The 23,140-nt window shown below is 56.1% G+C and overlaps 2 protein-coding genes across 9 annotated transcripts; one reads left to right on the top strand and one right to left on the bottom strand.

The window, feature by feature from the left end:
- Positions 1-118: 118 nt before the first annotated feature.
- Positions 119-7,571, top strand: MCM7 (minichromosome maintenance complex component 7). Of its 8 annotated transcripts, none has more exons than XM_045773759.2 (15): positions 119-275; positions 1,460-1,539; positions 1,827-1,991; positions 2,374-2,498; positions 2,573-2,753; positions 3,054-3,191; positions 3,493-3,642; positions 3,830-3,944; positions 4,040-4,171; positions 4,405-4,488; positions 4,739-5,132; positions 5,429-5,512; positions 6,040-6,208; positions 6,953-7,062; positions 7,184-7,571. In XM_045773759.2, exons 1-15 carry the CDS (start codon positions 245-247, stop codon positions 7,383-7,385), a joined length of 2,160 nt encoding a protein of 719 aa, XP_045629715.2. In that variant the 5' UTR covers positions 119-244; the 3' UTR covers positions 7,386-7,571. The 8 variants fall into 8 exon arrangements, with proteins under 8 accessions (XP_045629715.2, XP_045629718.2, XP_045629719.2 ...); XM_045773762.2 differs by lacking the exon at positions 119-275 and adding an exon at positions 781-895; XM_045773763.2 differs by lacking the exon at positions 119-275 and adding an exon at positions 785-845.
- Positions 7,572-8,466: 895 nt separating this feature from the next.
- Positions 8,467-11,147, bottom strand: COPS6 (COP9 signalosome subunit 6). Its single transcript, XM_045773770.2, has 10 exons — positions 11,009-11,147; positions 10,662-10,787; positions 10,320-10,451; positions 9,907-9,995; positions 9,750-9,812; positions 9,400-9,447; positions 9,209-9,323; positions 9,025-9,117; positions 8,829-8,929; positions 8,467-8,724 (listed from the first exon to the last, which is right to left on the bottom strand). Exons 1-10 carry the CDS (start codon positions 11,130-11,132, stop codon positions 8,584-8,586), a joined length of 1,032 nt encoding a protein of 343 aa, XP_045629726.1. The 5' UTR covers positions 11,133-11,147; the 3' UTR covers positions 8,467-8,583.
- Positions 11,148-23,140: the final 11,993 nt, after the last annotated feature.

Here is a 23,140-nt window from a genome sequence, read left to right as displayed (position 1 = left end):
GCCCGCGCCGCTGCCCCGTCACTCAGCCCAGGCTCGCCCGATGATTGGTCGAGGCTGGAGCCTGCGGGCGACTGGGAGGGGCGAAGGGCCTCCTCTCTGATAGGCCCGAACGCAGCGGCGGCGGTCACGTGGGGCGCGACGTTTCGCGCCAATTTCGGTTGGTCGGCAATAGCCCGCCGCGCGGACGCTTTCTGCTGTCCGGGGAGTGAGAACCTTGAACCTGCCAACTGCTGCCACACGGGCGATGGCAGTTAAGGACTACGTGCTCGAGAAAGGTGAGGGTATGCAAACTTGGGCGGAACGTCCTGCGCGGGAAGCCTCCCAGCCAACACCTGTTGGTGTGAGCCGGCGTCCTCGGGGGCCGGACTCGGCGCGCGAGGCCAGAGGCAGGGTCGGGAGGCGGCGGGGCAGAGGCAGACGGTGCCTGGGAGGGGCGCGGGCCACCGAGGTCGGAGAAGAGCCGATGATCTTGTTTGGGGAAGGAGTGGGGGTTCGCGGGCGGGGGGGCGTGGGACACCCGGACTGGGGGCCCCAGACGGAAGGGTCTTGCCCGGGAGAGACCTAGACCTCAGGAGACCCTGTCTAAGGGCTTGCGTCCTCAGGGACGGGCACCCTGGGTCCGCGTTCCTCCGCGCCCTTAGGCATTCGGAGCGCCCGCGTCCTCCGGAGACGCGCCGGAGTCCCGGGGGCGGGCGGGCCCGGGCCGCTGCGCGCCGGGATTGGCCATTTTAGGCCAACCTCCAAGCGGAAGTGAAGGCGGGCGGAAGTTGCGCGACGTCGCTGGAGGGAGTGTCGTGTGTAAACAGTGTCCTTCCGCGCGGCGGCCTTGGAAAGAGCTGCTCGGGGTGGGGGCGTGCCTGGAACTAGGGGCCTTCGCGGGAGCCCGAGAGAGGAGGTGGTGGGGTTGGACGGAGTGGCCCTGAACGAGCCGGCCAATCGCCGGACGGGCTCCCGCCCTGGGCGGAGGAATCCCGGGCTGTGAGGCGGCTGCATCTGGGCCCATGTGCTTCTTTGTTTACTAAGAGCGGAAGCAGTGGCGGGAGAGGGGGTGGGGTGGTGGACGGGCCTAGTGGAGAGATTGGGGAGACCGAAAGAAAAGGGGAAATCTTACACCTGGAAGAAAAGCTGAGAACCTTGAGCTCGGAGTGTGTGGCGGGGTGTGGGAGGTCTTTAGGAAAGAGTCCTGAGATTTTTAAGACCGAGACTGGAATTCCTGGGGCGGGGGGTTTGGGTAATGGTCTTAACTGCCCGGGCCCCTTCTCCTTCCTTAGGTCAGAACAGGTTTGTTAGGAGTTCTGCCCTACTTGGGGAGAATTACGAAGGCTTACTTAGATGTTCATGTAAACTGATTCCTTCATACGTTTTGTAAGTGAAAGTGAGTTTTTTAGATTTATATCAAGGGGGTTCGCGGTAAAGTATCTGGAAGACTGATTCTCGTGATTTTACATTTTCCTTCCAGAAAAGGTTAAGAAATTCCTACAAGAGTTTTATCAGGATGATGAATTTGGCAAGAAGCAATTCAAGTATGGGAACCAGTTGGTGAGTCTAAGATAAAGTGGAGGGAAGGGGTGCTTGCTTAAGGAGCTGTAAGAGGTGGCTTGGTTTATTTCGTTAGATATATGCTCTAGGGTGACCCCTTCAGCGATGTATTTAATCCGGTAAGTGGATGTAATTGTACACGCATAAGATCAGACTGTTCTTTAGGAGTTTGGAGGCTGTCTTTTGAGTGCTGAGAAGCGAGTCTCCCGCTGCTCTCTCCCTTGTGGGTGGCGGATGCTGCCCAGCAGGGTAAACGTGGCTCTGTTGCTGTCTCTTCCCTACCGCAGGTTCGACTGGCTCATCGGGAGCAAGTGGCAATGTATGTAGACCTAGACGACGTAGCTGAGGATGACCCCGAGTTGGTGGACTCGATTTGTGAGAACGCCAGGCGCTACGCGAGCCTCTTCGCCGATGCGGTACAAGAGCTGCTGCCTCAGTACAAGGAGAGGGAGGTGAGCGGTTGCAGAAAAGCGGAGGGCAGGGAACAGGTTGCTTTCAGGAAGCTTCTCAGGTACTGGTGGTTTTCTGAGCTGGCAGAAAGAGGGCAGTAATTTCTGTGTGGTGCCCTTTATCAGCTTTCCTTACTTCGTCCTGCTATTCGTTTTTCTATCTTCTTTTTTTTTTTAAGATTTTATTTATTTATTCGACAGGATAGAGACAGCCAGCGAGAGAGGGAACACAAGCAGGGGGAGTGGGAGAGGAAGAAGCAGGCTCATAGCGGAGGAGCCTGATGTGGGGCTCGATCCCATAACGCCGGGATCACGCCCTGAGCCGAAGGCAGACAGACGCTTAACTGCTGTGCCACCCAGGCGCCCCCTCTATCTTTTTTTTAAGGTGGTAAACAAAGATGTTCTGGATGTTTACATCGAGCACCGGCTGATGATGGAGCAGCGGACCCGAGACCCTGGGGCAGCCCGAAGCCCGCAGAACCAGTACCCTCCTGAGCTCATGCGCAGATTGTGAGTGGCTTCAGGGGGAAGCGTGTGGGAATTTGTTCTCCAGGACCTTCCTCATGACCCTTTTTTACCCCTAGTGAGCTGTATTTTCAAGGCCCAAGCAGTAACAAGCCTCGCGTGATCCGGGAAGTACGGGCTGACTCTGTGGGGAAATTGGTCACTGTGCGTGGAATTGTCACTCGTGTCTCTGAAGTCAAACCCAGAATGGTGGTGGCCACTTATACGTGTGACCAGTGTGGGGCGGAGACCTACCAGCCGGTATGTATGGAGCAAGAAATAGGAATGCACTTAATTGGTAGTGGTTTCCCCCAGAATTAGTTTTCTCTGCTGATGTTTGTGTTATTTGTTGTGTTCATTGTAAAACGTGACTGTGTTCACGTCTTTTTTTTTTTTTTCCGGTTTGTAGTGTTCTTTTCACCCATTTTGTGTTCTTGGTTCTTATTATCAGCTTAGGATAGGTCAAGACCTTGTTTCCAGTTCGTGGTGTGTACTGTGAGCAGGAAGTGTTGACTTGGTAACGGACTCCGTTTCCTTCCGCTTTCCTTTCTCGCTTCCCAGATCCAGTCCCCTACTTTCATGCCTCTGATCATGTGCCCGAGCCAAGAGTGCCAGACCAACCGCTCAGGAGGGCGGCTGTATCTGCAGACGCGCGGCTCCAAATTCATCAAGTTCCAGGAGATGAAGATGCAGGAACATGTGAGTTTGGGGTACGTGGCCCCAGGGAAGGTGGAGCCGGGGGTCCCCTCAGGTTCTGCACTCAGTGGAAGGAAGAAAGAACAAGAGGCTGAGGCCGGGAGGTCACCTAGAGCAGGAGGGAGGTTTAAACTGAACTTTCTATTTCTAGTTGAGTTAGGAAGGAGCAAAGAAGATCTCGGGCTCACTTCCATTGGCTCGTCTGAGGCTGAGAAGTAGGGGGTGGGATGCCTGAGCCCGGAAAATGAGGTCCTCACAGGCTTCGTGTTCCTTCCTCCTTGCCCGTGGGCCTTGTCCCCTGTAGAGCGACCAAGTGCCCGTGGGAAACCTCCCTCGTAGCATCACTGTGCTGGTAGAAGGCGAGAACACACGGATCGCCCAGCCCGGGGACCACGTCAGTGTCACTGGCATCTTCTTGCCGATCTTGCGCACTGGGTTCCGGCAGGTGGTACAGGTAAGAAAGGGGCTTGAAAGGAGGAGGAAAAGATTTCTCTTTTTCCTTGTCCACTCCCGCTGTCCCCGCAGAGAGAACCGTCAATGGTGAAGTAACACAGAGGCTTTTGTCAGGACCTGCTGAGGGAGTCGGGTGAGCGGGCGAGCGAAAGGGCCTTCATCTCTGCCCTGGTGTTTTCCTGCCCCAGGGTCTCCTCTCTGAGACCTACCTGGAAGCCCATCGGGTCGTGAAGATGAACAAGAATGAGGACGAGGAGTCTGCGGCTGGAGAGCTAAGCAGGGAAGAGCTGAGGCAGATTGCAGGTGAGTGGCCTTGGGGAGCCTGGGAGCGGGAATCTCTTCCTGGCACCCACCCCCACCCCAAATCCCACCCTCAAGTACTCTCAACTGTCCCACAGAGGAGGATTTCTATGAGAAGCTGGCGGCCTCCATTGCCCCGGAGATCTACGGGCACGAAGACGTGAAAAAGGCCCTGCTGCTGCTGCTGGTGGGAGGGGTGGACCAGTCTCCTCGGGGCATGAAGATCAGAGGTGAGGGGGGGATGAGGGGGCGGTTGGGAGGGAGCCAGGATGTCAAGAACCGGTGTTCTGTGACACTGATCAAATCTGTGACGTCTGTGTCACAGAGAAAAAGAGTCAGCATCTGGGCTTCGTGGACACGGAGGGATGAGAAGAAATAACGGGTATTGGGAAGGATCTCAAGAGTGTGTGTTGTTGGGCAACTTGCATGGGAAGGTTACCTGGGGGTTCAACCCTTCTTCCAGGCAACATCAACATCTGCCTGATGGGGGATCCCGGTGTGGCCAAGTCTCAGCTCCTGTCTTACATCGATCGCCTGGCACCCCGCAGTGAGTAACCGAACCCAGGGAGCAGTGAATGTACCAGACAGTGGGGCCCCCATGCTTCCCTGTGCCTTGGGGGGTCAGGGATGGGAGGTGGTTCTGGTGCCAACACTCAATTTTCAGCTGTCTCAGGAAGGCCTGGACCTGGTGGGTCGGTAGAGCGGTTCCAGTGCGGGCCTCACATCTGCCCTATTCTTGCTTCTTCCCTTGTTCTTTTCCTCAGCGTGTTTGCTTTTTTCCTGATCCTGCCATTTAGGCCAGTACACCACGGGCCGGGGCTCCTCGGGAGTGGGGCTCACGGCGGCTGTGCTGAGGGACTCTGTGAGCGGAGAGCTGACCTTGGAGGGTGGCGCCCTCGTGCTGGCCGACCAGGGCGTGTGCTGCATTGACGAGTTCGACAAGATGGCCGAGGCGGACCGTACGGCCATCCACGAGGTCATGGAGCAGCAGACCATCTCCATTGCCAAGGCCGGCATTCTCACCACGCTCAACGCCAGCTGTTCCATCCTGGCTGCCGCCAACCCTGCCTACGGGCGCTACAACCCTCGCCGCAGCCTGGAGCAGAACATACAGCTTCCTGCCGCGCTGCTCTCCCGGTTTGATCTCCTCTGGCTGATCCAGGACCGGCCTGACCGGGACAATGATCTACGGTGAGTGGAGCTCAGCCCTCCAGGGCACGCACCCCGAGGGTCTGGAGGGAGGGAGAAGGTGTGGAAACTCCTCCAGTACCCTGCTGGCGGGAACTCCAGAGCCTTCTCCTCTTAACACGGGAGCTAGTCCACGGCGCTTCAGGGGATGGGGGTCAGGACTAAAACCCTAGTGAGGATTTCCTGGGAGAGCCTCCCTGCCGCGCCGTGAAGGGATGGTGAGCTGGGGCATGGGTGGGACGGGGCACGGGGTGTGTAGCCCCCAGGAAGACGTGTCCGCTTGCCTCCTCTCTCGCTAGATTGGCCCAGCACATCACCTACGTGCACCAGCACAGCCGCCAGCCCCCAGCACAGTTTGAGCCTTTGGACATGAAGCTGATGAGGTAGGAGAGCTGGGGCAAGGCCAGGGTGCTCGACCTGCCCCCCCGTGTGGCAGCAGCTCGGGCTGTGTATGTGTCTCCTGGGACGGGGGGTTTTCACTACCACCCTGTGGCCTCACAAGAAGAACCTGGCATCAGCCCCTTTCTCACCAGGTGCCTGTCTTGGGGTGGAGGCAGGTTCCGACGTCAGCAGTGGCTGGGTGCTGCTCGCCGTATCTGATCTGTTGGCTCCGAGGGGCCCCAGCGAGCCCTCAGTTCTCCCCTTGGCCAAGTGTATTCCCCCCGCCCCCCGTCCTAGGTTCAGGAGAGGGGATTTGACCATCTCTTGTGACAGATGGACTTATTCTATAAAATCCTTTCTCTGAGAACTCCCTAGAAATCATTTGTAATGTGCTATTTGGAGACCACCACCAGTGATGCTCAAGTGAATTTGTTTTTCCTACTTGAAAGTGCCCCCTCCCCATCCCCCAAGTGTTTGCTTAAATGGAAAATTCCCAGCCTTGCTTTCCCACGAACCTCGTCTCCCGCAGACGGTACATCGCCATGTGCCGGGAGAAGCAGCCCGCGGTGCCCGAGTCGCTGGCCGACTACATCACGGCCGCGTACGTGGAGATGCGGCGGGAGGCCTGGGCCAGCAAGGACGCCACCTACACTTCGGCGCGGACCCTGCTGGCCATCCTGCGGCTGTCCACGGCTCTGGTGAGCGCCCGGGCCCGCTCCGCTGGCGGGGGGCCGTTCCGACGCTCCCCGGGCAGCCCGCCCCGCTGCGCCCGCGGCCGCCTCCCTCCCGCTCAGGCCCTGCCGGTGCTAAAGTGCTGACAGTGCAGATAGCGGTCCTGCGTGCTACCGCACTGTGGGTACTTGCTGCTCCGGTAGGGCACGCACGGCGTCCCCGGAGGGAGAGGCAGGCTCCCGCTTCTCCAGCCTCATGGGGGGGGCGGTGAGAGGGTCGCCTTCGCTCCCCGTGTCCTAGATCCTTGCTAGAAACCTGCAGTTCTGTCCGCACACCCTGGACCTTGGTCCCGGGGGCTCCAAAGTGCTGTTCGTGCAGGTAGCGTGATTACCTGACCTACTGCTGAGCCAGCACTTCCCGAGCCCCGGGGACGCGACCTCTGCCAGTCACCTTCTTGGCCAAGCTCCCCCTGCTCTGTCTGTCGTGCTGGGGAGCCCAGGGGAGCTCCGAAGGGTCTGGTCTCCCTCACAGGACAGCGGAAGCCCGGGACTGGCCAGCGTTGCGAGGCGGAGACTTGGGCAATTGCTGGACGCTGCCCGCGCATTGCACTTGTCTCGGTCTGACAGTGCCGGCCCCGCACTGCGGCTGCTGGGCGGGGGGCTCTCCTTGCGTCTTCGGGGCCGCCCTCCTAAAAGTTAGAGCTGGGGGGCAGGGGGCGATGTTGTCCCATCCCCTCCTTCCGTGCCCATCTCTCCCTCCCTTCCCCGCAGGCGCGGCTGCGGCTGGTGGACACGGTGGAGAAGGAGGATGTGAACGAAGCCATAAGGCTCATGGAGATGTCCAAGGACTCCCTGCTGGGTGACAAGGGGCAGCCGGCCAGGTGAGCCGCCCGGGGCTGGGCTTTCCCGCCCCAGCTACTCAACCTCGGGGCTTCTGCGTCCACACGCGCGTGGTGTCTGCCTCGGGGGGCTGAGCGCGCACACCCCCGCTGTTCCCTTCAGGACCCAGAGGCCGGCGGATGTGATATTTGCCACCGTGCGGGAGCTGGTCTCCGAGGGCCGGAGCGTGCGGTTCGCGGAGGCGGAGCAGCGCTGCGTGTCCCGCGGCTTCACTCCTGCCCAGTTCCAGGCGGCTCTAGATGAGTACGAGGAGTTAAACGTCTGGCAGGTTAATACCGCCCGGACGCGGATCACATTTGTCTGATTCCATCCGGCTTGGGCGACGCTGGGGTCTACTCCGAGTTCCTTCCATGTGCTGACTTACCCGTTCCTTGGAAGAGCTCATGATGCCTCTGAGGAGAGAGGAGGACCCCCTCCTTTTCTCCTGAGCTGCACTTGTTTTATTCTTTTTGCCAATAAAGTGTTTGCAGATTGCTTTGATCTCTTCAAACAGGGTGTTAGGAGTTTTCTAGATTCTTACCTTGTTCCTTCGTGCATGTCTTATCTTATCCAGTCCACCCCATGAATTCAGCAAGTAAGGCGCCCACTCTACCTGCCAGGTACTGTTACTCCTTGCATCCCCAGCCTAAGTCCCGCTGTGCCGAGATGACGTGGAAGCTGGATCTTCGCTCCAGTCCCCTTTTCGGTCCTACTGTGCCCCCCGGCTCTGGAGAGAGCGCGCCAGTACGAACTGCAGAAACTCCAAGCCAACAGCTCTCCTTTTCTACTTGCTAACATGCCTCAAAGCTCAGACCTTCCCTCGTCCCCAACTCCTACTCTAAAGCTCTGTTCGGGGGTGAGGGACAGCGAGCTAGAGGCTGGCACAGGGAGATAGGACACCTCACACAGATGGCCACAAGTACCAGTCCCCACGTTCGCGCTTGGCCTCTAGTATGGCCACCAGAGCCTCTGCCTGCGAGGGGTGAGGCGCCCCCCGGGTCAGGTGTAGGTCTCCCTGTCGTAAGCACTCAGTGAGCATTAGCAACGAGAGAAACCTCTTCCTTGGCAATGAACAGTGCCCGTACGGTCAGAACTTCGGGGCTATCCAGAAAAGACAAACTCGCTTAGCGTGGACAAACGGTCATCGGTCAAGTGTGTAGGGCTGGTCTCTGCACTGCTGTCCCAGGGAGACCTCAGAGAACAGAGCTTGCTGCGGTGGAAGCCAGCAGCCTTTGGCTCCGTGTAGACGCATCCACCGGACCGGACATGGGGTCACCCCAAGTGGCAGTGAGCGCCCCATCACTGCAGGCTGTCGTGCCTGAGCGAGGCTGGAACCGAGGGCCTCTTTTTAAGATCCAAGTTGAGAAAGCTGTGTGGTGCCCAACAGAGAGGACAGAGCCACTGGAAGGGGTGCTGAGGGGCTGCTCCCCTTTTATTATCGACAGGTTTCTCTAACGGGACTGAGACACCCCTCCCCTGTGGGACCATTGTCCGACCTGTGCGTCGTCCCTTCAAGTACCCTCTCAGAAGAAGAGCCCCCGCATCCGCCTGCCGATGCCTTGTCGGTCATAGAGGACGTTGAACTTGTTCACGAACTGGTTCATGGTGTTGCAGGTCTTGGTGATCGTGCCAAGGTAGGCCATGAGCCCCACGTCATTGCATTGCTGGAAGAAACGGACCAGTTGCCCCGGGAACAGCAGACCGTCCCAGGTCCTGCATATGGAGATGCCCGTAAGCCCCACCTCCCCAGCCTGGGTTTCACACTCACATCGTAGAAGTCTGTCTTGAACTTGTCCGTGCTGAGCACTGGGAGGCAGTGACACAGGGCGTAGGCCTCCCGCAGGATCTCATGGTTGAAGGGGACCTCCCCTAAAGGCACAAAAGGACTGCGTTAGTGTGGAAGCTGTCTCCTCCCCAGGAGGGAGAAGAAAAGTGGTATGAATGCCAGGGAGACCCTGTCCCACCTGCTTCAGAGGCTTTGACATACTCCAAGATGAGCTTGACCCGGCTGTGCAGCATCTTGATGGCGCTGTGCTGCGCAATCAGGTGTTCGGCCACTGCAGGGGGACGGGAACAAGCCAGGTGGAAAAGGCACATGGCGGGACTTCCCAGCGCCACAGCCAAGGAAGCCCCTCCAGCCTTCCTTACCAGTGGAGTTCTCGCCGCTGCCTGTGGCTGTCATTCGGGCCACGTGGTCGACGCCAATGCGTTCAGCTTCCTCTGTGGCCAGAGTGTAGGTCAATTCGGCAAACAGCATGGTGGCCTACAGGGCACCAAGGCAGAGTCAGAAGCAGGAAAGGCCAGGAGCAGAATCAGAGGGTGGAAGGGTAGGGCATTACCTCTCCATTGATTATATCGATGACAGACTCAAAAACACTGACGGGAAGCTGGAAAGAAGCAAAGGAGACAGCTCTCACTGACAGCGAGCGCACCTGACTACCACCGGCCAGCAGTTGGGCTTGGCTCTTCCACAATAGATTTTTCCCAACTAATCTCCCCAAGGACCCACTGAAGTAAGGATAATCCCCATCTCACATGGGAGACAAAAAGCAGTTCAGGGGTTCAATGACTAATGCAAAGGCACACAGCTACTGTTGGGAGAATTCACTTCAGGTGGAAGATTCGACCCAACAGAGATGTCATAAAGGACCAGGGGAGGAGGATGAAAGAGGCACGGGGTATTACTCACATCTGTGTGCTTGGTCATAGGGTTCAGCTTAAGAAACAGAGGGCTCTCGATGATCTCGCACACCTGGAAGAGGGGATAGTGGACGTGTCAAAGCTCATCTCTCCCCCTTCCCTCACCCTCGTGCTCTGCTCCGGCACGTAATTGTGAGCACATGTACCTGCTTGTGGACGTGGATGTCGGAGGGGTCAGGCGGCCCCCCAGTGGTATACCAACCCAGAAACTCCAGCTCCTTGAACACCTGTTTGACTGCAGAGAAAGAGCCAGAGCACAGAGAATTTCTTTAAATCACCCTCCCTTAATTGGAAGCTCCTGGTATATTTTTCATCAGCTTCTCCCCTCCCCACTCAACTCCTGGCTCAATTCACAACAATTAATCCCTTCTACTCTCATCCTTTACTGTCTTTGCAGGGAATATCTAAATGTGTTTTTTTTTCTGAGATCCTTTCCGCTACTCTCCTCATTCTCCCCTTCTTGTCCCATTCTCCTATTTCTTCCCAACCCTCTCCATCTTCCCCACTCTGCCTTTTTTCTTACTCCCACTCCTCCTCCCCAGGTCTATTCCCCTCTCACACTGCTCCTCCTTGGTGTAGTAATATTCCTTGTCAATGATAATCTTCTCCTCCACCGTGTGGGACAGCAGCTCAAAGGAGTTCATCACCTCGATATTTCGGCCCTCCTGCTTCCCAATCAGAGCCCCAATCACTGGGGGGAGAGAACGACACATAAAACACGAGATTAGGAATCTTGTCCCTCATCATTACGGCCCAAGGGTCGAGGTCAGTGTGAACCGAATGCTGGAGACACGGTGACCTGGGGGAGGGGGAACCGGACTCCGGAACGGAAAGGCCAAAGACCCCTATTTGGGGGAGGTGATCAAGGAGAGGAGGTGGGAGAATTACGCCGAACACGCACCCTGCATAGGCCGCCCCTCCTGGGAGCGCATGCGAATCCAATGGTCTGAAATGTTGAGAATGACGAGGGGATGAAGAGCAACGGAGACGCTCCCCGTCACGCCGGAGGCCATCACGCTGGGGACTACTGAGGGTGGAGGAAAAGGAGGGCGAGTGAGAGTCGGGGCCGCACGTTCTGCCCCGGAGCTGCGAGCGGGAGACGGCAGAGCCGGAGCCATACATCCCTCCCGCAAGTTAGTCCAGGGGGCGGTATTGCCGTCCCGCCTGCTGACTCCTCCCGGGAGTCCAGGGGGGCCTCGTCCCTCCCCGCGGGGCGTCACCAGAGGCCGCCCCCGCGAGGCCCGTTACCTGCTGCATCCACCTCCATCCCGCTGCTCCCTCCAGTCCCGTTCGCCGCCGCCGCCATTTTCCCCGCGCCCGCCAGCCTCGGCCCCGCCCCCTCCCTGCCGGCTTCCGTAGGCCGGCGGCGCATGCTCAGTGGGCGCAGGGCCTCGGCGGGCCGGCGGGGTGGGCGGCCACCGAAACGGCGGACTTTGGAAGACCTGGTCCCGCCCCTCGCCGGCAGCTGAGGGTGAACTGGAACAAGTTATTTAACCCTGTCCCCTCCCAACCCTATCGCCCTCGTCAGTAAAATTGGGATAAAACGGCCTAGTTCCTAAGGCTGTTGCAGAAGGAAAGAAAAATCCTCAGAATAAAATCCAAGCCCCCAGCCACGGCGTGCAAGGCCCTGAAGGATCCGGCCCCTGCTTGCCAGCCGGCTTGTCCAATCCTTTGCCCCTTGGTCCTCGTGCTTCGGGCACAGCGGCTCTCACGGCAGTTCCCTTCGCACGCCCCACTCCCACATGTGGGACCATCTGTGACCAACACGATACCGGACACACGGGCACCCAAATAGTTTTTCAGTGAGTGGATAATTTGAAGTGGTTCACCTGGTGTCTCCTTCCAAATACCCTATTACCTACAGTACTAGGAACATTCCCAGCACTCTCTAACCCTTCCCTCTAACCTCCCTCTGTCCTCCATCTCCAGCAGCCTTTCAAAACTCGCTTCTGGCAAACCTAGCCCTCTGCAGACCTCTCTCCACCCCTACACTCAAGCAAGTTGTACCCTGCATTTACCCCCTCTTGCTGCCCCTACAGTTTGGCTGGCTGGCTTTTTCAGTATGTGTCTATACCACACCCAATGTGTAAACTATCAGAAAGCAGGTGGAACCTGGGTCTTGACCTTGCAGAACCCACTCCAGTACCCACAACCAGCAGGAACCAGGAAATGTGTCTGGTTTATCACCTTCCTCATCTTCAAGTCCAGTCTTTTAGTGGCATCTTCAAACCTCTTTGTCCCTGTTCCCTTTGTCACATTGCTTTCTCTAATAAAACCCCCTCCCTGCTTCCTCCTTATAAAGACACCTGGCATCCCATGCAGTGCCCACTGGGATAACCCAGGATAATCTCCCCATCTGAAGATCTGTAACTTAATCAGATCTGCAAAATCTCTTTTTCCCTATAAAGTAACATTCACAGGTTCCAAGGATTGGGACCTGGCTGTCTTTGGGGACCATTGTTCAACCCGCCACAGCACACGAGCCACTGTGAGGGAGCCGGAGAGCAGTGCCCTCAGTCGAATGGTCGTTGTCTTCATGATCTAGAATTATGTCAGTCCATGAAGAGAATCCTGGTGACTGAACCAGAATTAAGTTGGAATTCCCTAGGCTCCCTTTTGGCTGCAACCAGGATGGCCTGGGGTAGCCACGGGATGGGGGGAGGGAGAGAAGTGTCATAGCAAGGAATGGTTAGGGCAGAATCTTGAATTTTCAAAACAAGTCTAGAAAGCCCTCCTTTCACCCTGATCATTACTCAAGAGATGGCTGACCAGGAGGAGATGAACACCTTCAGGGGACAGCCACATTTAGTGACCAGGATGCCTGGTCTGTGGACCAGGAGGAGGTACGGAGGTTGGGATGATTTGGAGGAGGCCATTCCGGCCCTTGGCACTCAGATGCTGCGGATGGTAGGGAGTGTAGAACGTCCACCCACACCTTGACTACTGACCCATTGTTGGGTAGCTTTTGTAAGAAAAAGCTTTGTGCACCCCAATGTCAGACTCCAGATGGTCTGCAAAACCTAAAACGTGACACAGCTTAGTTTCAAGGGCATAATGATGTGGCCTAAGTCAGGGGATCAGACTGGAACAGGGACATCGGCACCAAGAGAGCCCCTAGAAGGTGTCGAAGGTTCAATGGAGTCGATTTAGGTGTGGGAGGGAGCTTCTGGGCAGTGCAGGTTGATCAGCATCTTAAAAGTGCCAGCCTCATCAGAGACCAGGTCCCCACCACGGGCGTGCACAGGAGTGACTCGACTGTCAGAGCCAAGGTCTGTTCACTGCCGCCAGAGCGTGTGCCTTTCATCTCTGTCATCCTCAAGTGGCAAACCAAGCAGCCAGGCCATTGGCTGACAGCCCAAGTCAATGAAATGCAACCAGGCTCCTGGGGGGAGCGCTGGCCAGATTTGTGAGAACAGCTTTGAGTTCTGCCCACTGAACAGAGCCCTGACATTAGGTTTTGGTTTTGGGTAGCCGGCCCTAAAGTTGGGCAGCAGCAGCATGCAGCGGACCCCACCAGGGTTCACCTTAGCTGAGCCATCAGGGGCCCTAGCCCAAGCATTCAGGGGAAACTCTGAGACTTCCGGTCCCTACTGATCCACGTCTTGGTGTCAGGTTTCTTCCCAAGCAGTAGTGCGCTTCCTGTAAAACCCCTCTGGGGCCAGACTCACTGTGCTCTTAACTATGCCATTCCTGTCTTACTAGTGAGGGCTGGTAGGCTCTTCCCATCTTGTTATTCATCAGCTCTGACTTGATTCACCCCAAAATGAGGCTATCAGGCTGGAGAGTTACCAAGTCCCCCAGGTCTGGAGTTCTTCGGGAGCAGGTGTGCCCGCTGACTGTGTCCCGCAGGTGGCGCTGTTGCACCGCCCCTGGCGGCGCCTCTGCGTTAAGCTGTGATTTCCCTTCCTCCTCCTATGCTTCCCACCTGTGTGTCCCACTGTCACCCGCTACATACAGCAGACCCCGAATGGGAAAATCCCCTCTAACACTTACGGGACTGGAAAATCGCGAGCGTATACCCACCGGTTCCTACTTACATTTTTAGCTGTAGAAGCAGCCAAGACATCGGGCTGGGGCGGGGCAGGGCGCGAGATCGCTTGAGCTTCTCTTCTCCACTGCAAACCTTGTCAGACCCCGGCAGCTGAATTCAGCCACATCTTCCCCTACAGGAACAAGGACCAAGGAAGCTAACCCGTTTGTCAGGGTTAGCACAACAACCCGCAGGAGACCACACTGATCCTCCAGGCCAGACCGAGAGGGCAGGGCCTGGTGGAGGCAGCACAGGGGAACTGAACCCTCAGGCTGGTTTTTTTCCCTTGGCCTCAAGCTCCGGGCTCAGCAGCCCCAGTTCCGTCCTGCCTCTGCCCTCCTGGGGGCTGCCTTCCCTCACAGGCCTGATGAGGATGGGGGGGGGGCGGCTCCCAGCTGCCACAAACCACACTCCAAGCGTGGCTTTGGGAATAACACTGCTCACGCACCTGGGATTCGACCACGTTCCTCAGCTGTCTTACCTCAGGCAGCTGCCCCAACCCTACAGGATAAACGACCTGGAAGCTGCCCCATCTTTACGGCTTCCGCTCAGGCCGGCACCGTGGATGTAGAGGGGAAAAAAGAGCTCTAACCCATTTGGTTCACCGAGTGACACACGGTGGAGAGGGCCGCTGGCCTGTAGGAGCCGGGTCCTGAGGGCAAGACCCCGTGCTTGTCCCAAGGCCAGCCCAGGAGCAAGGGCCCTCCTCCACTCCGGCCTCAGGCAGGCACCCCCAGCACTAGGCCAGTTTCTTCTCCTCGCCCTGCCCCTCCTGCCCAACATCCCAGTGCAGGACCCAAGAGATGGATCTGAGCACCGGGGAGCCCCAGCCACGTGGAGACAGAGCAGGCTGAAGCTGTGGAGAGGGACAGGCAGGACGTCTGGCTGTGCTTCTGCGGCGCTATGGATGGGAGCATTGACTGGGGACCCCCCCCAGAATCCGAACTGAATGAGGCCGATACTCCAGCTAGTTTTTAGTTGTTATTGGAAATGGATGCATGATTCCATAGTTCTCTTTCCCCTTTAAACCAAGAGCTGCACAAGCCATGGAGTAAGAGAGGTCTCTCAGTCCTCACCTTTTGGGGCCCCTTTACCAGGCACTTGCTCTGGGGAGTCACCGTGCTGAGGGCTTGCTGCCAGGAATTGGAGGTTCGCGGTCCAGGGGAGTGGCCGGTGCTGGGACCCAGGGCTTTATGGTGCTTACAATGGAGCCAGAGCCACTCCAGACTAACTCCGGGGAGAAGCGCCAAGTGGGGAAAGGAGGGCGGTGCAGGGCGCAGAGAGATCGCAGAATTCAAAGGCAGGATCCAAGTCAGAGCCGGGGCTCGTGGGACTGCCGTCCACAGCCGCTGTCTAAGCAAACTGGCCCAGCTTTCTCCCTTGTGGGTCCGAGCACGAGCCCCCCCTGCTCACCCATGAGCTTGCACACGGGACCGCAGGCTACCTCCGGAGGCACAGCTCGGGCTCGGCCACACCTTGTCTGTACTGAAGGTTTCTCGAAGGCTAGAGGAATGGAGGAACTACACTCACACCCACAGTGGTTCCCATTGATGGCCTCAGCTGGGCTGTGGGTGCAGAGGGTGGGCTGGCAGGCGAGCCCAACTCACTCGACAGGCAGTATTTTCAGCTGTGGCAAAAATTCACGTGGCCTTTGTGCAAATAATTTTTGTCCTTTTCTTTTTCTTTTTTTTTTTTAGAGCAGGGGAGAGTGAGCAGGGGTGGTGGGGGCGGGGATGGGGGGGCAGAGGGAGAGAGAGAATCTTAAGGAGGCACCATGCTGGTCTCAACCCACTACCCTGAGATCATGACCTGAGTCAATAATCAAGAGTCGGCTGCTTAACCGACGGAGCCACCCAGGCGCCCCAAATTTTTCACCTTTGGATAAACAGCCACAGCCTCCGCGCGGGCGTGCCCCGTGAGGGCTCTGCGTGCAGACCTCGCTGCGCTGGAGCCCAGAGCCTTGCTGCTTCTTTTCGGCGGAGGGAGTTGCCCTCCTTCTCCCACAGGTCGTCTCCCCGTGGCCACACCTGGCCCTGCCCCGGGCACTTGTCATCTCCCCAGGCCTGCCTGCAGCTGACTGGCCCCTGCAAGGTGTCCCCTGCAACCACGGGTAAGTTTCCTCCTCTACGACCGCAGATCAGGAGATGAGAGGGACGTGCGTCCCTTGTGGGTTAGGTCAGAGGTCAGGAAGTTGAGGTAAATCAGATCAGAGAGCTTTGATTTCTCTGTGAAGCAGCAGGCCCGGCAAGGGTCAGGGTCAGGGTCAGGGTTGGGGAGAACGGGCTTCTGGTCTCAGCACCCAAGGGCCTAGCGGGCTCCACGGCTGCAAGGGAGAGGGGTGAGCGGTGGGAGCAGGAGGTTGGCATGGAGATCTCGCAGAGGTAGAAGCAAGAGCGCCTGGCAAGCGATGCAGTGCCCAGGACGAGGGGCACGGAGGATCCGAAGAGAGAATGATTTTTTGACTCTCAGGGCACTGGGATCGGCTCGGTCTGCTAGTTCCTGCAATGCCCGGACACTGCTCGCTCTCGTGTTCTAGACTCTAACTCCCGGGTGGAGGCTCACAGAGCCTTAATCAGGTAGGAAATTAATGATGGTTACTTTATAGATTGTCCTCTTCTGACCACCTCTTGGCCTAAATGAAGAGGGAACACCTTATCCTCTCTCAGCCCATCCTCCCGGACGGTGAGCAGGGGTGTGTGTGTGTGTGTGTGTGTGTGTGTGTATGGGTTAGTGGTATTGGGGTATGCGTGTGCAGGTGTGTGCGTGCGTGTGTGATGGTGGTTGTGATGGTCTGGGTGGAGAATTTGTAATACCTACAAGACGGGGACTGCCCACGGATGACTAGGTTGTGTGTTACAGGAATAGATGGGAGGCCGGCGCCTGAGACAGGGCTTCAGCGACCTGCAGCTGACGGGGGCACTGCCGAAAGGTGGTCTGTCCGGTCCCAGCCGAGCAACAAGACCACTCATTTCCATTAATATGGGCCTGGAGGGGGCCATCACAGGTGGTCGTAGGACAGACATTGCTCCTTTATGCCAGGCAGGGTGTCCAGACAGTCGCCTTAGGCCAGTGCCGCACAAGCCAGTGGCCTGAGTGTCCCCTGGGCTGCGCTCAGCACCCAGCTGCAGCACCTGGTTCCTGCTCCGCCCCAGTGTGGCTGGCAGTGAGGGTGGGGAGCTGGGCACGGGGGTGACCCAGCTGCCAGGGACCGCAAGGTGAAATGCAGCAACATGCAATTCAGTGAATGCACATAATAAAGTTGGGGAAACTGCAGAAACCAAAAATCAGTTTTAGATTAAATGGACTTTCCTAATTTAAACATATGAGAGGGACACCTGGGTGACTTAGTCGTTGAGTGCTTGCCTTCGGCTTAGGTCGTGACCCCAGGGGTCTGGGGAGCCTGCTTCTCCCTCTGCCTGCCGCTCCCCCTGCTTGTGCTCACTCTCTCTCTCTGGCAAACAAATGAAATCTTTTAAAAAATATGAGAATTGAGTTAAACAAAACAATACTTCCTTTAAAGGTTTTTGAGGAATGTCAATACTATATGATGATGTCTCACACGGCTTGATCCAAGAGCAGGTCTCATCTTTTATTCGGAGTCCGTTTCAGTGGCGGGCGCGTGACCCATAGTAGCAGGGTTGGCCTCCTGGCCAGGCTGGCACCGCGCAGGGAAGCATGTGCTGTGAAGAGGGTTTGCTGGCGCTAAAGAGCCTCATTTAGGAGCCGAGAGGAACGTGACTCAGGTCTTGCTCCTCTTCAGAAGGCAATTCATTGGAAATTAACCAATTTTTCTGCAAACCTTAGTGGATTACCTTGATTTGTCTGAAGAATCATTTACAAATGTCAACAGGCCTAAGAGCTACTTCTGTGCTCTGTGGAATCCAGCAGAAGGTATTAAAGCACAATGAGCAGACGCCAGAGCCTCGTTTTGCACATCAAAGGGCCACCTGCGATGCGAGCTTTCATCCCCCTCACACCCCAGCAGCACTGTCCTCCTGCCAACCAGAATGTTAGCCTTGGGTAGATCCTCAGTCTTCCCTGGACGCCATTCCCGGTACAGAATTTGTAATACCGAGGGGCGCCTGGGTGGCTCAGTGGTTAAGTGTCTGCCTTCGGCTCAGGGTCCTGGGATCGAGCCCGACGATGTCGGGCTCGCTGCTCAGCGGGAAGCCTGCTTCTCCCTCTCCCACTCCCCCTGCTTGTGCTCCCTCTCTCGCTGTGTCTCTGTCAAATAAAAATCTTTAAAAAGAGGAATTTAGGGGCGCCTGGGTGGCACAGCGGTTAAGCGTCTGCCTTCGGCTCAGGGCGTGATCCCAGCGTTACGGGATCGAGTCCCACATCAGGCTCCTCCGCTGGGAGCCTGCTTCTTCCTCTCCCACTCCCCCTGCTTGTGTTCCCTCTCTCGCTGGCTGTCTCTATCTCTGTCGAATAAATAAATAAAATCTTTAAAAAAAATAAAATAAAAATAAAAAGAGGAATTTAGAATACCTAAAAAACTGAGGGTTCTTTTTAGTTCTTTGATTTCTGTTCTTAGGGTGAAATAGAGATACATGAGAGAGGTTCGGTTATTGGAGACGTCTGTCCCCGCTGAGCTCCTTCCAGTCACCGGGGATTCTCCTCCCGAGCTGACATGGCCAACAGTCCTCTGGGCCTTCATTTCTTCTATGAATATCTTCCTAGTTCGTGGGACGGAGAAGCGACACCTCAACGGGATCAAGCACAGGAGCTCTGGGTTCAGTTTCCCCACAGCTAAAAATAGAAGGCTGATCTCATCTCAAATTCCTTAACTTAAGTAGCTCTATAAAGATCCTTCTTCCAAATAAAATAACATTTACAAGTTCCAGGGATTAGGGCTTGACACCTTTGGGCGGCCGTATGTAACCTACTATGGTAGCGTACCTTGAATAATGGCAGATCTATTTTTGAGGTAGGAGATGAAGCTTATTCTCCAATTCTTTTTCCTCATCTATCAAATTGGGCCCTTCTCCACTTCTCCAAATGGTGACTGCTTCCAACGTGCTGATGGCATCCCTCTGTCACCCAGAGACCACAGGTAGTGACAAAATGTGGTTTACCAGTTGGCTGTGGGGGCAGGGGTAAGTAAGACAGGCCATGGCTGGAGGTGAAATATCTTCCTGGGGGAGATGCCGCTGGAAGAGGACGGAAGCATGAAGAGCACGGAAGTGACCCTGATTATGAGTGCGGGACCCAGGGCCATTCTTCTTAAACTCTCCTCTTCCTCTTCTTGGCAGCTGCCAGAAACCCACACTGACCTCTGTGTGAAGGAGAATGTCCTTAGCAAGTGCTTCTTGTTGTTGTTTTTATTTATTTTTAAGTAATCTCTCCACCCAACTGGAGCTCGAACTCACAACCCTGGGATCAAGAGTCGCCCGCTCCACCGACTGAACCAGCCAGGCGCCCCATCCCAACAAGTGCTTCTGGGAGATGACACCAGCTACTGTTCACTGAATTAATACGGCGACTTAGGATGTCAGGTGCAGTGCTTGAGGCTTTCACGTACATTCTGTACCCAGAAGAATCTGTGAACTAGGCGTCGTGTATACCCCTATTTCACACGTGAGGAAACAGATTCGGGGCCCCCGAGAAATTCAGTGGTGGAGCTAGAATTCTCACTGAGGCTCTGTCTGCCTCCAGTGCCCAGGCTGCCTGCCCATTTATCTCAGAGTCGTGTAAACCATTCTAGACTTTTGGTGGAATGTTTCTTTCCTTTACCACAGAGATTAATGGCATTTGCCTTTTCTACTTCCTGTTATCTTAGACCAAAAACTGACAACCAGGAATCAGCTGAGTCCTCCAGGAGGGGGTGACCGTGAAGCAGCAGATACGTACGGAAGACTTGGTAAGTATTCTAAATCCACGAGCTGTTTAGAAACAGCAGAAAAACTCCACAAGAGAGAGAGAAAAGTATCCCCTTCCCCCAGGTCGTGTTCAAGCAGAGGGAGATTCTGTCTCTCTCACCGAGCACGCACACATGCTCTCTCTGTAAAATAAATAAATCTTACAAAGAAAAAAAGAAAAGATGGACCTTGCCGAGCACCTGAGAGTTCACCTAGGGGAACCCCTGAGATAGCCTCCAGGCCCAGGTCGGATTCCCTCTCACATGCAGTCTAGCTGTCATACGGGTTAGGAACCCCGCGCCAGGGCGGGCTGCAGCTGTCCAGAAACGGGAGGCGTGGTCGGTCACCCGAACTCGTACTTCAGGAAACCTGGTGAGTTTGGTGTGCCAAAAAGACTCCAACACCGCGAGTGGACTTCAGGACACTGAACTGTACACAGAAAAATAGTAAAATTTATGTGAAGTATATTTTACCACAATTTTTTAAATTGCCCCAGGGGCGCCTGGGTGGCTCAGTCGGTTAACCTTCTGCCTCCGACTCAGATCATGATCCCAGGTGCTTTAGCTGACTGAGCCACCAGGTGCCCCAGATCTTTTTTTTTTTTTTTTTTTTTTTTTTTTTACAAAAAAAGGGCTAACAGATGTTTGACTCATTCTGCAACAGTGGAGTCTACCTTTGGAGGAAATTTAGAGTATGTTAAAGACAGACGATGCCTTATGGTGGCTCAAAAGTATCAAAACTGGGACTTCCTCTTACAACAGATGAGATTAATCTGAAAGAGTCTATAAATGCTCTTTAAAAATGACGTGAGGCGTGTCCGTTCTGTCTAGAAAGACACCACAGGACCTGTCTGGGGTCTCTCTAAGCCATGAATTGCTCCTGGTAGAACCTTCTATTGATATGAATGGTTAGTAACGTGTCCTGAGCACACACTCCCAGCAGCCTCTAGGCAAGCTCTTGGCCGCATGCTGGCTTGTAAGCCTCACAAAACTCTTACCAAGTAACTCCTGTTCACAGAAGTGACAACTGAGGCTTAGAGAAGGTGAGTCATTTGCCAAAGGGTCACTCACGGCAAGTCAAGGGACACAGCTAAGAATATCTGACTCTCGAACCCATTGTGTTGGCTCACTGCAGACACGGACCATCTCCGAACAACGAGTCTCCGTGGTGGTGAAGCTGCCCGTCAAAGAATCTGTCTAGGTTTCTGGTAAGATAGCATCTCGAGAACAGTCTGTGAAGTCAAGACAAGTAGGAAATGGCTTGACGGGCAATGGCCATGAAGTCAAGGATCTGATCGGATAAAAGTCTGTGTCAGTTCCAGGGTGCCTGGCTGGCTCGGTGGGTAGAGCACGTGACCCTTGATCTCAGGGTTGTGAGTTTGAGCCCCATGTTGGGTGTGGAGCCTACCTTTAAAAAAAAGGGTCTCAGTTCCACAAGGACTTGATCACATTTTGAGTTCATTATGCTATTCACTCAAAATAAATAACTCAGTAAATACACCGAGTCTCTGTTGCCTTTCCAGTCACAACTAAGTAACAAAGGAACAGCCCATGTTCAGGACACATATTTCATTCCTAATCCCGACTTTTCTTTGCTGCTCTCCACCACGACTCCTTGGCGTCAGAGGGAGCCCTTGTCAATGGGGGTCAGACCACAGACCATGGCCACCCTGCTGAAGCCCTCCTGTGGCTCAGGTTCACTCAGGGAACAGGTCAAACCCCCGACGGTGGCTGCCAGTGGGTACATGACACCCCCCCGCCCCACGTCAGTCAGAGGAGACACACAGACCAAGAGCTTTCCTGCGATGGAGTGGCTTAGTGATCGCAGGGGGCTGGCTGGGCAAGTCTGAAATCCATACAGCAGGCCGTCAGGAAGGGCAGGCCAAACTCCGGTTCAAGCCAAAACCACTGCTCACAGGCGCAATTTCTTCTGAGAGAGGAGCTCTGCTCTGAGCCTTTCAATGGATTCATCAGTCCCACCCAGATTACCAAGGATGATCACACTGAGAGCTCTGACCACAGGGACAAACTACACGTCGTGGCTACACCTCCATTAGTGCGACTGAATGTCTGGGGACTGTCATCTGGCCAGGCTGACACAGGAAGCCACCACATCCCCTAACCTCTTTAACCTTTCTCCTGCTTCAGCCCCTGCTCTTTGCTGACCTGCTATTTCTGGCCCCGTTTGAACAGAGGCTCCAGGACTGTTGGATTCCCTGCTGCCCCCGGCAGGTGCTCAGTAAATATTAACTGAACAATAATGAATGTGCAACCTTTCACGTGAGGCTTCAGCCTCTCTGAACATTCCCGCCCCTGGGGCTGGCAGCTCCCTCTCTGGTCAGGCCTTTACCTCCCGACAACCTGACCACAGGCCCAAACCAGTCCCTCAGCAGCTTCCCCTCCTGGCCGCTGACCCCGTCCCTTCCCTGGCCTAGCCCTTCCCCGTTTTCCACGCGCACCTGCCCGCCTCCGCTGCCTCCCAGCCCCCATGCTCTCCGAGTGTGTCGGCCAAACCAAGTGTGATTCTCCCCGCTTGTCCCTCCTGGGGTGGAAGGGGGCTCCCACTCCCACACTGCACCTGCACAGCCTCACACCCCAGTGGCTTTGCTGTCGGGCCCGTTGTATCTTGGTGCTCAGCGACAGCCAAGGACCCTCGTGTTTTTCACAGAATCGACTTGCTTATAAGCCTCCTTTGACTTCCTGCTACCCTGGGAGAAAGTGAGCCAGTCCTCAGCTTGCCATGAAAGGCCTTTCAAGATCTGACCCTAACCAGGGTCTCCCAGCATTCTCCTGGGGGCGCCCTCTCCTGGGCCACCTGCCCTCCTTCCCCCACACGGCTGGCCCGCAGACCCTCTCCAGCCAGCGATCAGCAAACCCCGCGCTTCTCCACCCTGCAACCTCATCTCCTGGGAGGGGACTCCGCGTTGGCCGGCAGAGCCATTCTTCCCGCTTTGGTGAGTTCACTTCAGTGGTTAGGGGACTGGAAAAACCTGCCATTCTCCCCAGCGGGCCCCATCAGCCTCGACCAGCCTCTCTTCTCTGACCAGTGCCGGCACTGAAGCCAGCTTGTCTGGCCATAAGGTGACGGCCTTAGAGAGGGAGTACCAGTCGCTGGGGGTCAGGAAACCTCTACAAAGGGGTGCATGTTCTAACGTGCCAGCAGCAGGGAAAGGACTGGATTAACAGACCGGGAAAGCGAGCACACTGTGGCTTTCCAACTTCCACGGGGGCATTGAAATCACCCTCGGATGGGGGTGGGGGTGTGTAAGGAACCTGAGCATTACAGGCCCCGCCCCCAACGGCCTGATCCTACCTGAGCGGGATGGGGGGTGTCCTCAGACCCAGAAACCCGGCTGTGCCCCGCGGGGTCAGAGGCAGCTAGAGGCGCGAGTCCTGCACTGCTGGGACAGAGGTTGCTGGGGAGGGCCACACACCCCCACACACCGCCCCCACCCCCCACCCCGTGGGTCTGGAGGCCGGTCTGGCAGGGGAG

Source organism: Ursus americanus, chromosome 2, assembly GCF_024610735.1.
Source record: "Ursus americanus isolate L20-20 chromosome 2, mUrsAme1.1.p, whole genome shotgun sequence".
NCBI lineage: Eukaryota > Metazoa > Chordata > Mammalia > Carnivora > Ursidae > Ursus > Ursus americanus.
The sequence above is the reverse complement of the archived record's forward strand: the minus strand, read 5'-3'. Positions and strand labels throughout refer to the sequence as shown.

Bases quoted from the DNA above. Each gene is read 5' to 3' on its own strand.
- MCM7 (XM_045773759.2), top strand. From the start codon at position 245: ATGGCAGTTAAGGACTACGTGCTCGAGAAAG. The intron at 3,945-4,039 runs GTGAGTGGCCTT...ACTGTCCCACAG, and splicing joins AGAGCTGAGGCAGATTGCAG to AGGAGGATTTCTATGAGAAG. The intron at 4,172-4,404 runs GTGAGGGGGGGA...CCCTTCTTCCAG, and splicing joins TCGGGGCATGAAGATCAGAG to GCAACATCAACATCTGCCTG.
- COPS6 (XM_045773770.2), bottom strand. From the start codon at position 11,132: ATGCGCCGCCGGCCTACGGAAGCCGGCAGGGAGGGGGCGGGGCCGAGG. The intron at 9,448-9,749 runs GTGAGTAATACC...GCTTCTTTCCAG, and splicing joins CTATGACCAAGCACACAGAT to CTTCCCGTCAGTGTTTTTGA. The intron at 9,118-9,208 runs GTAAGGAAGGCT...GTCCCCCTGCAG, and splicing joins CAGCGGCGAGAACTCCACTG to TGGCCGAACACCTGATTGCG.